Source organism: Egretta garzetta, unplaced genomic scaffold (genome assembly GCF_000687185.1).
Source record: "Egretta garzetta isolate BGI_Z169 unplaced genomic scaffold, ASM68718v1 scaffold492, whole genome shotgun sequence".
In the NCBI taxonomy this organism is placed as follows: domain Eukaryota; kingdom Metazoa; phylum Chordata; class Aves; order Pelecaniformes; family Ardeidae; genus Egretta; species Egretta garzetta.
This window is the reverse complement of record NW_009258784.1, coordinates 316,030-333,127: the sequence shown is the minus strand read 5'-3', so window position 1 is coordinate 333,127 and position 17,098 is coordinate 316,030. Positions and strand designations below refer to the sequence as shown.

The window sequence follows — 17,098 nt, the reverse complement described above, 5'->3', positions numbered from 1 at the left end:
ACAGATGAGTTGCTTAGGGACATGGTTTAGTGGTGGGATGTCAGGGTTAGGTTAAAGGTTGGACTTGATGATCTCAAATGTCTTTTCCAACCTAAACGATTCTATGATTCTATGATTCTACAGATGCTGAAAGTAGCCAACATTGAGAAATTCACATTAAAGTTTAATTTTTAAATCCTCCCTTTAGGTTACACAAATTTGTAACAACAGAAGTGAGAGGAGAAAAACCATCTAACAATGTACGTGTGCTTAGTGCATAAGTTACTTCATAAAACTTTTACACTTTGTTATTAAGTTTCATATCCTCAAAACACTTTTGATGTTGTGCACTTCTTTAAAATTACAAGGTGTTCAACAAAGTTGGGTTTCTGCTTGCAGCAACATAAGTTTGCTCTGACTTCTTTGTTTGGCTGAAGCTCTTTACTTCATATATACTCTTTTTTTTAATGCAGTAAAAATTTAAGCTAGAATCTTTCCCTTTTCTATTTTTATTGAATACTGAATCTTTAAAGATGTGTTTGGGATTTCAATAACTCTTCCATAGAGCTAGCCAGACCCAGAATTACAAAATTCATTAACGTTAAAATGGGTTAAAGGAATTCAGCAATTATTCCTCTAATGCTCTTACATTTTAATGAGCTGATTAGTATCTTGTTAAGAAAACAATATACTTCATATATGAACTCTTCCTGGTGATTGTGAAGTATAAATGACATTTGAAGCTGCATCAGACTGATAGCCTTTTATCTTTTTAACAACCTGCTGTGAGCAAACTTCTGACGTTAAACGTACAATTTTTGTGATCAAGAATTCTGATTTGCTTGACATTTTTTCAGTGTTATCCTTAGGCTTTTTTTTCCCATTTTTTTTCTGCATAAAAATACATTGTAAGACAAAAGAAAATCTTGTCAAATATTTGATTTTCTTGAAAAATATTTCTCCTTAATTTCTGTTACAGCATGGGGGTGTTTTTGCACTCTCTCTTCCCCCCTCCCCCTTACTTTCTTAAAGTAGCATAAGCCAGCATGACCTTCGGCATGAGAGATCATAGGAAATGCAAATAAGAGAAGAAAAGAGGAGAACTCTATCTGTGTTTAAATTTTCATAAATATTTTCTATGATAGTTTATAATTTTGAGCAGACCTTTGACTGCACATAACCGGTCTTTCCACTTTGCTCCATAAAAATAACCAGTGATATAGGAGGCTATTTCAAAAGTTGTATCTTTAAACATGTATAAAATAGTGTTCATATTATATGTCTTTCTCTTTCAAATCCAAAGACATCATATAAGTATTTCAGAGTCCTATTTTAATTATGTGCACATATGAAAATTATATAGCACATAAACATTTATATTTGTAATGCATCACCAGTGCTGAACTACATGATAATAACCATAGCAACTGGGCTTTTGGCCATGCAATTGTGAGAAAACTAAGAGACAATGCAATAAACATGCTCTCCTTTTTCAAGTTTTGTGACATTTTGCATAGGCACATTACAGCACAGGCTTTTTCCTGTAAGACAGTGTCAAAGGACTTGTTTAATGGCCCCTGTTGTTTCCTTTTGAGCTGTATGCCATTTCTCTCTTTAATTAGAACAGCTCTTCAAGCTGCAAAGACGTAACTATTTTACACTGCAGAATAAACCATGCATTCAAGCAAGTCCATTAACTTAATTTTTATTTTTTTTCTGTGCAGGTGGTTAGTTTCTAAGCTTCTGGAATCCATTGCTTTCAGTGAAAAAAGGGAAAGTGAATGCCATTATGTGTAGCTCTGTATCTCATAATCAGAAATGCCTTGGTTTATCCTTGGGATTATAAATTACCCTTCAAGCCATTAGAGCCCAGTAAAATTGCAGGGCACCAATTACTTTAATTACTTTAAGGTTAGGACCTTTCCTTACAAAAATCTTTTTCAATGCTTTACTTTCTGTCTTACTGAAAATAACTGGAAACATGCAAGCCTGCTGTTAACAAGCAATACTATAAAGTGTTCTACTTCAACTATACTGAAATTTTATCTTACAGTATTACATCACAAGCATGACATTTTTAAAATTCTTATATTTATTTCAGGGTAATGTAAGCCAATCTTTTTTTAGTCCATCTCTACCTATCTATATGTTTTAGAGCTCAGTATCGATTACTGAATAAACACAGTTTAATCTAAAGACCATTTAACTGTATACTACCTTACTCAAGGTTGTTTGCAGGTAATTAATGAATTTAAATGCAAGAAAAAGTGTTATTAGTAAGTGAGATGTTATATATTACTTGTTTAAAATATCTTAATATGGAAAATTTCCTAATTTATTTCAGAAAAATTGTGATTACACTACAGAAATTTTTCTATATATGAAGCAAGAGGTCTCCAAAATATTATGTTTTAAATCAGAAAACCATCCTTTATGCTGTAAAGTAAAGATCTTCCCTTCAAGTGTCTGAAAAGCACATTTCAGTTTCTTAAAGGAAATACAGAGTATAAGCACTATCACCCAAGTTATCAGGATGAAAGTATCCCATTCTTTGCTTCAAGAAAATTTATCTGAACTTTCTGGTCAAATTCAAGACAGTGTCTTGGATATTTTAAAGCTGAAATCACAATGAAAATCTTTATATTAAATTTACTTTGGATCTGACTTCCTAAAGCATTCCTGTGATGTAAGCTTCTGATAAGTTGCTATGATTTTACAGGATAGTGACATCAATTTATACTGTGAGTGATATGCTGAATGATGCAAATATTGTTTCAACAGGAACACATCAGCCATTTAAGATCAGGGATTTGAAGAAGCACTAAATCAAGAGTGGAAGAGAGAGTGTCATGCTACAAAGAAGCTGAACTACAAATACACATTGAACTTGAAATTGCTCTTGTGAAGGGGTTGCTTACAAAATTCTAAAAGAACTTCAACCAGTTATGACTCTCTATGCCTTTTTAAAGATCTCTATGTGTTATAAACAGCCTCTTCTCTCTCCCAAGTTCTGCAGTACTATTTGCTACACCTCAGCACTTCCAGCTAACATTCCTCCACTAACCTTGCCTGAGAAACTTCCATTACAGTTCCCAAGTAAATATTTGAATGAACAGAAATCACATTCAAGCCATTGTAGTATAACAACACTGATACCTGCAAAGCAGCTGTGCAAGCCAATAATAATTTAAAAACCCAATAAAAATATCCCCCTCAAACCCAACTTCCTTTTATTCTTTGTTTTTACAACCTTATCAAGATTTATTTTATTGGAGGAGATAATATCATAACTAGAAGCACACGGGGTCATGAATGAACTGTGGAAGTAGTTACTGAACTCATAGGCCTTCTATTGTTTGAGCTCCAGCTCTCACTTTCTCCGTATTTTTTTTCAGCTGGAGGTCAAATGGCTACCTGTTAGCCGTGCTCCTGAAATGGAAACAGAAATCTGAAGTTCAGAGGCCTGGAACTACTTATATTTACCAGCTGTCAGGTTCTCTAACCAAGTGATTTGTTTTATGATAGTTTTCTTGTCTAAAAGATAAAATGTAGCAGAATTTTCTCAGAACTCTGTTTAAGACTGAGGTCTAATAATACCATGATAGGACCGCTGTTGTGGTGTTTAGAGTTTTAAATATACTATCCCAGCATGAGAAAACTTTGACAAATGTTAGTATTGCTCCCAGCTCAGAAGTAGGTGGACAGTACCATGATTTTGCTAACAAATACCTTGATGGGACCTGCAGCAGACAAGACTAAAGTTATGAATATGAGAGGTCTGAATTTACCAGGGAGGAGTGGATTAAGGTTGAATCTCAGACCCCACACAATCTCTGCTGAGATCTCCACACCACCAGATATGTTAATAGACATGCAGGTAAGCAACTTGCCTTTAACCCCACTGTTTTCCAGTTGTGCCTATATGAAGATCTGCCTCATGTTTCATGGTAATGTCCTATTTTCAGGAGGATCTGGGAAATTAAGATGGAGTTCTTTTCACATCCCTGCCTCTTAAAAACCTCTCATGATAGGATTTACCTAGATAAAGCACTTGGTTGCCTTCCTGTAAAGTGCTGAAGGGAAATCAAGGTTGAAGGTAGAATATCTGAAATTCTGGGCCTGTTTTTCATGATAATACATTTGAAAAAGATGCTATAGATAGACCATAGCATTTACTCGGGATCTTGAATTGTTGATAGCTTCTGGAAAGTATGTAGTAGTGAAGGACTTCAAAAGCAACCACTAACAACTTCAAGGAAAAAAAAAAAAATCTCAGTCTCGTAATGTATGAATGTGTACATGATATATATGCATAAACATGGACATAAAACATGTATATTTATATACATATATACATGCAAAACTGTGCTCACACACACATAGTTATAGGTGCAGACTATCCTACAGATACATAGGCAGTTTATCCCACTCTATTCCTAAGTTTACAGTTCTTTCTTTCATAGAATCACAGAATGTTTTGGGTTGGAAGGGACCCCTACAGGTCATCTAGTCCAGTGTGGCAAAATGATACATGTTTCAGGAAACTAGTAATGAGTGAAATATATAACTGCTGAGTATTCAAATATGTCATTAAAGGATAGAATTTGGGATCATGTTTTAGAGTTATTTTTACTGATAGTTGGTTCTATTTTAAAATTAGAAAGTCCACAGAAAACTACTCTTTTTGGTTTTTTTTTTTTTTTTCTAATTTTGAGATCCTAGCCCAACAAAGTCAGTGGACACTGTAACTTGTGTAATGTATTCAAATTACAATTTAGAGCCTTAACAAGCAACATGAAGATGATTTATCCATGTTAAAAAAATTGTTACTCACATGCAAACTGAAGAACAGCCTCTCTGCTTAAAATACTGCCAAACATGTTGGTGGTTAAACACTGATACTGTCCAGAATCCTTCATTTCGCTGGGGTTGTTGATGATCAAACTTCCTTCTATTAAACTGAAGCGATAATCACTTTCAATGTCGATTTCAGTTCCATTTTGAAGCCATCTTAGGAAAAAAGAAGGAAACTACTTGAGAATTTTATGGCCAGAGGAAGGCATCAAGTTTAGTATACAGAACCTGACAGCCACAGTTGTTATAAGAATGACAGCTACTCAAAGATAGCTTGTGCAGTAACCTATTGCTTTGGCAAAGCTTTGGATAGAGACATTCCACAACATGTGCCTGACAAAAGCTAAGTTTTTCTGAAAAAAAACACAGGTAAAAAGAGATCTTCAACCTCTGGTGGGAAAGCATAGTATTTTTTTTTGCCTATGCTGAATCAAATTAATAACCTCTTTTCTTGTTCTTTTTTTTTCCCCAAAAAAACTCTCATCTGCAAAGGCTTCAGACTGGAAACCTGTATAGCAAATGCATCTTTTTTGTCAAAAATAGGGCTTTTACCACCCTTATGATAATCAAAGTTTCAATTCATGTTCTACCGTTAAAGCCTTAGGCCCAGGTGAGCTTAGAGAGTTTGCAGAGCTGTGTCTGCACTGCATGAGAGCAAAGAATCTTTTCTTTTCCTTCTTTCAGTATTTGTTCTTCTGGGTCCAGGAAATAGAGAAACCTGATTTAAATACAGAAATCAGAAGAGCAAGGCCTGTGAAGAGCAGGCAAGTAGAGTTATGTACACAGGCAATTGTGAAACAAAGGATGTTGGCAATGGACAAAGGCAAAATAATATCAGTTGGATGACTATACACAAAATTCAGAGAACATTGGGACAGGAGAGACTAGAATTACCTGGCAGCTGGTCAAGTGTAATTCCTGGACGCTACAAGGTAAATGGAAACTACAATCAAATGAGGAGTCAGCATAAGGAATGCTAAGTTCGGAGGTGATTGGGAGTGAAATGAGAAGCCTGAATAGTAAAGACAGAGATGTGAGTAAAGATAAGATGGAAAAAGCCAGGCTGTAGGAAACACACTAGAAAGTATCACACCTGAGCCAAAGCATTGAATAATTCCTGAATGAAAACTTCTTTTTCTAAGGTTTCAGAAGTAACATAAGAGTCTCATAATTTGCCTGCTGTGTGAGTGGGTTTTGGGGTTGGGGTTTTTTTTGGTTTTGTTTTGTTTTGTTTTGTTTTTCCCCTGGATATTCTCTGCCAAAAAACCTCACTCCTCTCATTCATCTTGAAAAACTGAAACAACAAACCCTGCAATAGTCCACTGGCTGCAAGAGAAAAGATTTTGTGTGGTAGATTAATAGACTCCAGCACTCTGGAATAAGCTTGGGGGGTGTGTGTGTGTGGTATCTCAATTAAAGAAGAATAATCCACATAAGAAGACTTATTAGATTTTCTTTTGTGTCAAACTCTATAGAACATGAAATTGTTAAAATGTGGAGAGATAACCAGTGTAAACAGATATGGCACAGTTATAATGATGTACAGATATTTCGTTCATTGCTAGTTCGCAATCATTCTGCAATTTCAAAGTTGCCTCAGGAAATTGCTAGGCACTTCCAAGCTTTTCCAGAGTTCAATAAAGACTGGAAAAAACTTGGCAACATCTAGACTCCAGAGGAACTTTAATGAAGAAAAATTATTATCAGTTCACCCTATCTTGTTAATATTCATCGTGAATGAGGTAGACAGCTGAATTCGGCTGAAGTAGCTCTGAATTTTTCTTAATTCAAAGGTCAGAATTGCCAGAATTAAGATGAACTGTGAAACTATTATTTGCCCCATCTTTTTCATGATTGGACTTTTGATTGCAGAGGATCCCTGCTTTGTTTAATGTAAGAAATGAAACACTGTTGAAAATATGCTCATATAGCAAAGGATATTAGGGAAATGGCTGTAAGATTCACTGCATATTTAGAGATTTATACATAGCAGAGCTAAAAAGAGGAAATTTTCATCTTGAACAATTTATTAATTAAGATTTTGAATGAAATAATAAAATGATCCTGAAATGATGGGAGATTTAAAAAGTCAAAATTACATGTTCTGACATTTCCAGATGGGAACTGACACAAAATTCAGTTTGCTTTAATTAGTTTTCTTCACTTACTTTCATTTTCAGTTAAATTCAGAGCAAAACTATGTTTTTGTAATGCTACCCCAAAACTCTTCATGGCTACCTGCCTATATGTCTTTGGGTCCATCCTGAATGATTGTTTTCCCCTCATATAATCCAAGCACATTAGAGGAAAAGTGTTCTGGTTTCAACTGGGATAGAGTTAACTTTCTTCCTCGTAGCTGGCATAGTGCTATGTTTTGGATTCAGTACGAGAAGAATGTTGATAACTCACTGATGGTTTAGTTGTTGCTGAGCAGGTCTTACACCAGTCAAGGACTTTTCCGTTTTCCCTGCTCTGCCAGGGGCACAGGAAGCTGGAAGGGGGCACAGCCAGGACAGCTGACCCCAAGTGGCCACAGGGGTATCCTAGATCATTTGACGTCATGCTTAGCATATAAAGTTGGGGGAAGAAGAAGGAATGTGGGGACATTCGGAGTTACGCCATTTGTCTTCCCAAGTCACCGTTACTCGTGATGGAGTCCTGCTTTCCTGGAGATGGCTGAGCCCCTGCCTGCCCGTGGGAAGTGGTGAATGAATTTCTTGTTTTGCTTTGCTTGCGTGCATGGCTTTTTGATTTCCCTATTAAACTGTCTTTATCTCAACCCGCGGGTTTTCTCACTTTTACTCTTCCAATTCTCTCCCCCATCCCACTGTGGGGGGAGTGAATGAGAGGCTGTGTGGGGCTTAGTGAGCAGCCAGGGTTAAATCACGACAAAAAGCAACACTGATTTGTGTGATATGTTTCCTTCTAGGTACCCTGACTGATCTGGGAGGATAGAAACCCAAATATAATACTTAAAAGGTAACAAGGTGATATGGAAAATCAGCTACATTTTTTTCTTGAAGGCAAATCACAGATAACATTTCAAAATATTTTAATTTGGCTTAAGCAGACAGAAAGTATTTTTTAGACTTTTTCAACTTCCTTTTCTATCAGGAAATTATATTGACAAAAAATTTCTAACCTGCTCATATGTGTCCTAAGTAAAATAGGAAACATAGTGTTTCACAAGCAGTCAAAGCAGTGTAGTGAAGTGACATCTCAGGGAATTCTGCACCTGCCTTTAACTCAGTAACACTGGTGACCTATGAGATCCCACAGGAAGCTTGTGAATGTCTGTATTCCTCACTGAACGTGTCTCAGTTATGTTCTTCATTGTACAGGCCCTGACTTGTGATACTAACGTATGATTTGCAGAAGTGCTGAGCAAATGGAATCAGTTTATCTCAGGGAGTTATTCCCTAAATCAGTGCATCTAGATACCTTAATGACTGGAACTCAAGAAATTAAAAATTTTTATTTCAGGGTAGAGCTTGAACAAAGGGAAAAAGGCCCTTTGCAAGGAAGAAGAAAATCTGAAATGACATGGGCATTCTGCAGTCTGTTAAAATGAAGTTGTGTCCCAGCAAAAAAAAGAATTTGTAAACAGCTTATGAACACTGTGTCATAAAATATACAGACTAAAGAAATTAATTTAAATGACCGAAACAACTTAATTCTGGAATTTTTGAGTGCTTTAATTGTTTTTTTTAATGTACCTTATAAAAAAAAAGTTGTACTGCACTTTGGTTTTGGCTGAAAAAAATTCTTAGCCGCATGGGCCTCACAGCCTATGTAAATAATATGTCTATTGTCCTGTGCTTGTAGATAATAAGACAGGGCTTTTGGTGATATGGAAATATCTCTTCTCTTCACTATTTCATATGCCACAGGTTGGGCAGAGACACAACAACAATCCTTTGCCTATCTATAGCCTTTTTTGAAGATAAATTCCCTCTGCACTTGCCCTGGAGAAAGAGTAATTTCCTCACAAAGTAATTTATCTCTCTTTTCTCTTCCCCTGAATGGTAGTTTGTATTGCATATGCTGTACAGACAAGTGGCAGCAACAGAAGGAGGAGAAGTTAAACTGTGCTGATAGAATTAGGCCTTTTGGGTCAAAGCTTTCCTTGCATCAACAGCAGTCAGGAAAGATTGTTTATGAGGTGCTGACACCAATTAATCTCTGGGAAACTGAAGGAATGGATATCACAAAATCATAAAACAGCCCGGGTTGGAAGGGACCTCGAAAAATAATTTGGCCCAATCTTTCATAGGAAAGGGACCCTAGATAAGATTATCTAACACCTTGTTCAATTACATCTTGAGAACCTCCACTGATGAGGACTCTGTCAAGTCCTTGAGGAGATTGTTCCAGTGAATGATAGTTCTCACAGTAAAAAATTTCTCTCTTCTATCTGTTGCCCCTTGCTTTCTCCATATGGCTTCTTTGAAGAGAGAGCCTCTATGCTCTTTGTAGCTACCCTTTAAAATGTGCGGAAAGTCTGTATTTGTTGACTGCATTCCACTGGGAAAATGCAAAAAAATGGTTGGACCAAGAAAGAAAGGAAATTACATAGGTTCTCCAAAGAGAAAATCTCCACAAGAATAATTAGGTTGCCTGGGAGGGCTGAACATAGGGTTCCCTTCTTTTTGAGGGAATTTGTGCCTTTTCCCTATGGTTACATACTATGTTTAATGGACTGATAGGATTTTAACAGTGTGTGGAACTAATATACATATATCTTTTTATCAACAAAGCAACAAATATATAATATAAATTACACAAGAAATGTCAGTAAAGAAGAATGCAACATAGCTTTCATCCCACATGGTAAGGATTTCATGTAATTCCAGTTTGAAGAATTTCTGGCCACTCATTCCTAAACCAATGTTACATGTTTAGTCATGCCTGTGTTGTTTGGGGAGGTAGTGCCATGCATCAGATCCATTTAATGGCTCACATCTGTGACAAAGAGACAGATTCAGTGCTGTTGTGGTGGGGATATCTAAAGACAGTATTGCCTCAGAATTTCTTCCAGTCATAGAAATGAAATTTTTGTGATTCTAATAAGTCTAAGGAGTATCCATCCAGAATGCTAAAAAATACACAAATGAAATAAGTGTAATAGGTGAAAAATAAAATGCAGAATTTATGTTTGTCACCTATGACAAAACACAATTATAAGAGTCCTTATGTTCCCTTTCTAAGTGAAGAATGACTATGAGAAAAGATAAAGGGTGTAAGGAAAAAAAAATCAACCATATGTTCCCCCAGCCCTCCTACATCACTTGTAATTTGTATAAAATATGAGCGCAAGCAGATACAGCAAATGGAGAAGGTGATTGCAACATACTGTTCCCACCTGTAAGTGGGCACCATTAATAAACTGAACTCTCAGACTCATGCGTGTGTGATAACAGATCTGTATAGTAGATATCTGTGGCATAATAGTCTGTATAGAAAAATAGGGAACAGACAATGGTTGCAAAGGAGAAAAATGGTGGACTCATGAGTGAAAAGGTACCAGATTTGGCTCAGCTATGGTATATGCTGTATTGCATAGTCATGACATTTAATGTACCTGTTCTCTACTGCTTTCCCTATAAAATGAGATAGCTTTTCATAGCTTTATAGATGTTTAGAAAAAGAATCAATTAAAGATTTTGATCCTGTCAGCTGTTACAGACACAAGTAAAAAAAGTGGACAAAAGGAGTCCCTCCACATGGATAGATATGATGCACAGAGAATATAATTTGAAAATTCACATATCACTTTGCCTTTATTCACTACCACTTATGCTTCTTGCTTATTTGTGTCATGGAGATGTTTCTGTTATGTTGTTCTCCAAAGCACACTGATTCTCAGAGTGGGATTGCAATGTGTAATATTCTGAAAACTAAAAAAATCTTCTAAAACAGGTACCTGTATGTTGGAGTTGGATTTCCACGAGCTTGACAATTCAGAGACACTTTCTTCTCTTCAGAATCAGTTGGAAAAATCACATCATCTGGCTCTTGTACAAACACCGGCCCATAATCAACACTTTCTGTGGAAATAGAAGTGCTATAGTTTAGGAAGTCTGAATAAATGTAAGTGTATTATAACTTTTATAAAGTGAGATTAAGGTATGCAAAATTATGTTTGTTTTCCAGAGGTTCATATCACATTACTTCAGATGCTATATTAAAATGCAATGGTTAAAAAAAATATAAGGAAGAAATATTAAATTATCAAAAAATATATAGAGTTTGATTTAAGTGTTCATTATGCCTTAAAATTGTTTTATCATCAGACATATTTTGGCCTGTAGTCTAATGAACAGCTTGAGAGAATTAAGCCAGCAAGAGTAGCTAACTCCGTTTATAGAGAACAAGGTAAACAAAAATTTTCCTTGCTACTTGCAGCAGCTTAGCTCACGAAGAACTAAGATACAGTTTTCCCCTTTATGTCAAGGAGTTACTAAGAAAAATCACTTGTAAAATTAATGGCAGCAGCAGTGACTACTATTAAATAATATGTAGCAAAGCCTGACATTTCATTTTCCTCTGCTGTGTTCTCTAATTTTGGCACGTATCTATATCTTAATATGCATTTACATTTCAGAACAAGAAAAGCTGGATAGACCCATAGAATACATCTATGACACCAATGAAGAGGAAAGTGTAAACTTCAGGAAAGTAAAATGTTCCTTATCATGTAGGTCTGAGTAACTAAAATGCTCACTGTGCACTAGAAGACTGTGGAATTTTAATCAACTTAGACTTGCTCCAAACTCTTGAATGATTTATTCCCATAATGCTCTTCAAATTTAGAGCACAAGGCTAATGATTTGGGTGAGGGGAGATAGCTACATTGTCCTACTCCTTGCAATGAAACATATGGGAGCAGGGCTTTCTCTGACAGTTTTATGGTTTTATATGTTCACATCATAGAAGTCCTCCAACTGGTACTGAGGACGGCATGACACCTTAAGCAGTTTATAACCTCTTGATATATTTGTCCTAGCAATACCAGCTTGAAACAAGAAAGGTGCATCTGAAGATTTTGGGTTTTGATCATTGCCTTATAAAAATTATTTACTGCATTATTCTACCAAGTCCACAGAACTTCAACCACATGTTATGGGTTCACAGTTTTGGGAACGGAGACCTTCTTCATGCTGCTAATAGTTTCAGGAAGTTTGGGTGGACAGGAGAAGGTGCATGGGACTATGAGTCTCGGTACAGAGAAGACAGTCTTAGAGTCTGTAAAAGGATGAGAAGCATGGGAGACACAGGTCATAGCAAGCTAGTTCTGAGATGCAAATTTCCATGCCCTTAAATTCTGTGACATTTGGGGTTTCTCAATTCTGTTGTTATCATATGGTGAAAAGACCACCTGAAAACCCATTATGTTATTCAACCTTCCTTTTAGTGACTATACACTTATTGCACACTTAGGTTTTTTGTCTTTTTACACTGCTATTCAAATGCAGATTTAGAAAATAACGTTATTTTCAGGTATGTATGCTTCTACTGAAATAGATTCAAATAATTAGCCTGTCAGTTTGTAAAGACAGCAGGTAAGAGCAACAGCAATTAGTTGTTTCTGGTTTGCATCATTTTCAAACTTGTTAGCCCTTTTTGTAGGACTGTCTAAAGGAGTGTGTGTTGCTGTTCTGCATATTTACATTACTTCTGTGTTTAGATACGTTACTTCAATTGGGTGTATGGGCAGAAATATATTTTCTGGGACAGATATATGCAGTATTTAAAACAACCCAACCACAATAAGTGATTTCTGATATGTGCTTACATTATTGACATTAAAATAATTCCAGTACTAAGGTTTGAGCACTCCAGCTGAGGCAGCCACAGGGGCACTGGAACCAGCTGGCAAAACTGATTTTAAGAAAGGAAAATGTGGGTACAAAAACATTGTATGGATTGTTTCTTATAATATGGTTACCTGCTTCTTACATTGCACAAGGGAAAATACTAATAATGTAGGTATAAATAATTGGAGCTTTTATCAAAATAGAGCCTAGCAAAACCAAAACTTAATTAATGAATGCAAAACTAATTGTGGGTTTAGATTTAGGTGTTATTCCATGCAGTTTAGTAAGTGTATGGATAGGGAGTATATTCATGAAGATTAATGATTTTATCTTCTCCCTAGGAGTGACTCTGTAGATAAAATATAATGTCACAGTCTAGGATTGCTGGAAAGAAAAGAAAAAGATGCAATGCTAGGTAGGTGCTGGTGTCACTAGCAGTACAGGTGTTCTGTCTACCTGTACTATTTGCAAAAGTAATACTGAAACACTGTGTTGCACTTTCCTTTTGGAAGAATAACCTTTCTTTTCTTAGTGGTAGTGTCCAAATGGCTACGTGTGCTATGTGGAATGAGAAGAATAGGTTTTACTTCTGCCTGCAGTGAAAACAAAGGTAGCAGAGAAAGATCAGTACATGCAAATCATGTTCCTAAAAGATGAAAATATGTACTTAGCTGCTTATCTGCATTTCAGATGGAGTGTGGAGTACCAGCAGAGATTATTTGGACACTCAGAAGTGACATAATAATGAATGAGAATGTTCATCAGTTAGTAGCTAAATTGACTAAATGAATTCTTAGATCATCTAGACTACGGAAAAATAACTGAAGAAAAAGGTCTATTCTGAAGAGACCAAAGCACTTGCTGAAAAGACGAGCCTATATGTTTATAAATTATTAGGCTTAATAAAGGGATTATTAGATAAAATGCAATGGGGTGTGATATGTGATATCCAGGAAATCATCACAGAATCACAGAATGGCAAGGGTTAGAAGGGACCTCGGGACATCATCTAGTCCAACCCCCCTGTTAAAGCAGGTTCACCCAGAGCATGTTACACAGGACTTTGTCCAGGCAGGCTTTGAATATCTCCAGAAAAGAAGACTCCACAACCCCCCTGGGAAGCCTGTTCCAGTGCTCTGTCACTCTCAAAGCAAAGAAGTTCTTCCTCATATTCAGCTGAAACCTCTTATGTTTCAGTTTGTGCCCACTGCCCATTGTCCTGTCGCTGGGCACCACTGAGAAGAGTCTGGCTCCGTCCTTGTGACATCCACCCTTAAGATATCTGTATATGTTGATGAGATCCCCTCTCAGTCTTCTCTTCTTCAGGCTGAACAAGCCCAGCTCTCTCAGCCTTTCCTCACAGGGGAGATGCTCCAGTCCCTTTATCATCTTTGTTGCCCTCCTCTGGACTCTTTCTAGGAGTTCCTCATCTTTCTTGAACCGGAAAGCCCAGAACTTGACACAGTATGCCAGGTAGAGTCTCACCAGGGCAGAGTAGAGGGGGAGGATAACCTCCCTCAACCTGCTGGCCACACTCCTCTTAATGCACCCCAGGATACCGTTGGCCTTCTTGGCAACAAGGGCACATTGCTGGCTCATGGTCAGCTTGTCATCCACCAGGACTCCCAGGTCCCTCTCGGCAGAGCTGCTTTCCAGCAGGTCATCCCCCAGCCTGTACTGGTGCATGGGGTTCAACCTCCCCAGGTGCAGCACTCGACACTTGCCCTTGTTGAACTTCATCAGGTTCCTCTCCACTCAACTCTCCAGAACACCTAATGATACTATCTTCATTTAAACTCCAGTGAAAGACTTGAAACTGAAAATCTTAGGTGTTCTATGCCTTATCTGTTTATACCAAAAGCAATGAAGGAAACACATTGCAGATGCAAATATTTCATTTAAATATTTAAAAATATTTTAAAATGCTTTTTCAAATTAAAACACAGACTGGCTTATAATTACAGAGAAAATTTTAATTTTCTTATACATAATGCTAATAAAAGCTCAAATAAAATTAAGCCTTGTGAAGGCTTCAATAGTGGTATCAATGATGGGCACATAGTTTAGCTAGCACTTAATATCCTGTTAAAGGTAATGGAAAGTCTTGGACTCTTCCAAAATTGACCTGGAACACCACTAGAGGCTCACTGTATTCTCTTGTTTATGTAGGAAGTTTAAAGCTACATTGAAACTGTGGGACTTACTTAAGAATGTTTCCCACAAGCTAACGCACACTCTGTTAGTGTTGCTGTTTCATGGTGGGTTGGGACTCAAGGGTGTAGAACTCATTTCCCTTCCCCTAATACAGGTAATGGAGGCAAAGCCAGGTTTCAAGGCACACAGTTACAGTGCGAGGCTGCAGGTCTGCAAGACTACTCAGTCATGGAGTCAGCACTGAGGACTGAATTGGACCGAATGGTGACCCCACAGCCTGAAATCTCTGAAACTGAGCAATGTGAATAGTCACCCTGAATTTAAGTAATTAATCCATTTTCCTAGAACAAATTAAAAAAAAAAAAAACAAATGTGCATGTGCATGGCACCACTCATAATGCAGAGATTTCTAACATTGTAAGATAGAAGTCTGAACTTTCAGGAAAAAATTTAGTGGAATTTTGGCCCTCTTGCCATCTTAGCGCTTATCATCTGTTATTATAAGTAACAATTACTTATTAGCAGCTTTCAACATTTTCATATCAAAGAAGACACTTAAGGAACCATAACCTTAATTTAGATTTTAAAACATTCAGTTCAGTGATGAATAAATTAAGTTGATGTTCAGCATTCAGATAAGTGGCTTCAAATTTCTCCTGGGAATTCTGTAATCACCATACTTCTTCACAATTTTCAATTTGTCAATAACGTTTAACTTTGATTCTTGAATAACACCGTGTCTTCTTCATTCTTTATACTGCCTGTATTGTTTCTGAGGTGGACATGCCCCCCATGAGAGAATAACTAGCAGACTAAAAGCTGAAGTGCTTGGAGAAAACATATATCTAATGATCAGTATAGGGTTTAATCAGCCTTCTGAGGAATAGGTGATTCTCATCTACCACTGCTTTTAGGGACTAATGATTTTAAGTAGGTGGCAATGAAGTTCAACAGCTGAAAAGTAGACCTGGGTTAAAAGTTCACTTTTCAATAACTTTTGTGTCACTGTCAATCTTGGTGCATTACTTGATTCAGGAAATCCAAGCTGTACCTATGTTAATAACAGCAGCAAATGATTATGAGAGCTTGACGTCATTCTGCTTGAGGATTCCCAGTGTGAAGTGGGTGATGTGGCGGTGTGCTCCCCCCTCGTCTCTGACTCCCCCTCCTTTGACCTCTTTCAAGTGATAACCACCTGTGGCTGTGGTGATAGATGCATCTGATAGATGTGTCCGGTAGTGAAGGATGCACCCACTGGGTGTGGGGGGAGACAGCTAACAATGCAATAGCCAAGGGCTATTGTGGAATGTGCCCACCTAAGCACAGTGGTCAGTATGCAAATATGACTATGAGCCAATTATCTTACCCCCATAAATAGTGAGCAGCCCAAGAGCCCTTTGAGCTCTCCTGCACGGCAGCGGGCTGCATGCCAGGATCTCCCCTTGAGCAGGGACGCCTCTCAAGGTTACTCCTCGAGGTTGAGAGATTCCTTACCACAACAGATTCTCGGTAAGTGACTAACAGCATGCTAAATTGGAAATTTTAGCTAAGTGACATAAAGGATTAATTGCGCATGTATAATCCTTTAGACATAAACCGTTGACCAAGTCTGGGACTAGGATTGGATCCAGCCGCACCTAGACTCCTCTCTGAGGGAGTTTAGAAAGCAAGGGGATCTTTTCTGAACCTCATGACTCAACGGGAGGGTCTCCCTGACAGTTTTGTCTGACCCTGTCCTCTGTGCAGTAAATAACAAAGTGTACCTTGCCATCGAATCTCAAACTATTGTCGCAGTTACCACTGAACTTTGTTAACTCACTGTTTTACACCAATAAACCACATTATTTTTGCCTCCCTCTCACTCCATCTGCGACAGGTGACCACTGGAATTTCACCTGATTACAACTGGGAATTTCTTAATTTCTTTTTTAAGAGTATTGCGCCACTTGTTAAACACATATTTAGTCATCATCAAAAACCTAGATACACTTGCTTTGGTGTACAGCATAACTGCTCATTGATTAATATTTGCAGAGATTGCTCATGTGTACAACACCAGCTCTATAGGAGGTCTCTGAAGCGGCCTCTTGGGGTCAGGCCAGACACCCCCGGGTGTTTGAAGTGCCCTGGAGACCCAACCTCAAGCACATGAATTAACCTGTACAGGGTGTTCAGTTCCCAACTGATAAATAGCCAGTGCCATTTGGGAAGTTGTGGGGTGCCTGAGCCCCCCAGGCAGAGCAGAGCAGCATGGTGCTGTGTCCTCACCAGCCCTGCCCTGTCCTGGTGCAGCG

At 37.6% G+C, this 17,098-nt stretch overlaps 1 protein-coding gene across 1 annotated transcript in view; it reads right to left on the bottom strand.

The window, feature by feature from the left end:
- Nucleotides 1-17,098, bottom strand: part of CNTN5 (contactin 5) — a 339,272-nt gene that overhangs the window by 249,616 nt on the left and 72,558 nt on the right. The window contains exons 4-5 of the mRNA XM_035889184.1: nucleotides 10,757-10,880; nucleotides 4,814-4,989 (exon numbers count right to left, since the gene is read on the bottom strand). Coding sequence (XP_035745077.1) covers nucleotides 4,814-4,989; nucleotides 10,757-10,880 — 300 coding nt within the window. The remainder of the gene's footprint in view (nucleotides 1-4,813; nucleotides 4,990-10,756; nucleotides 10,881-17,098) is intronic.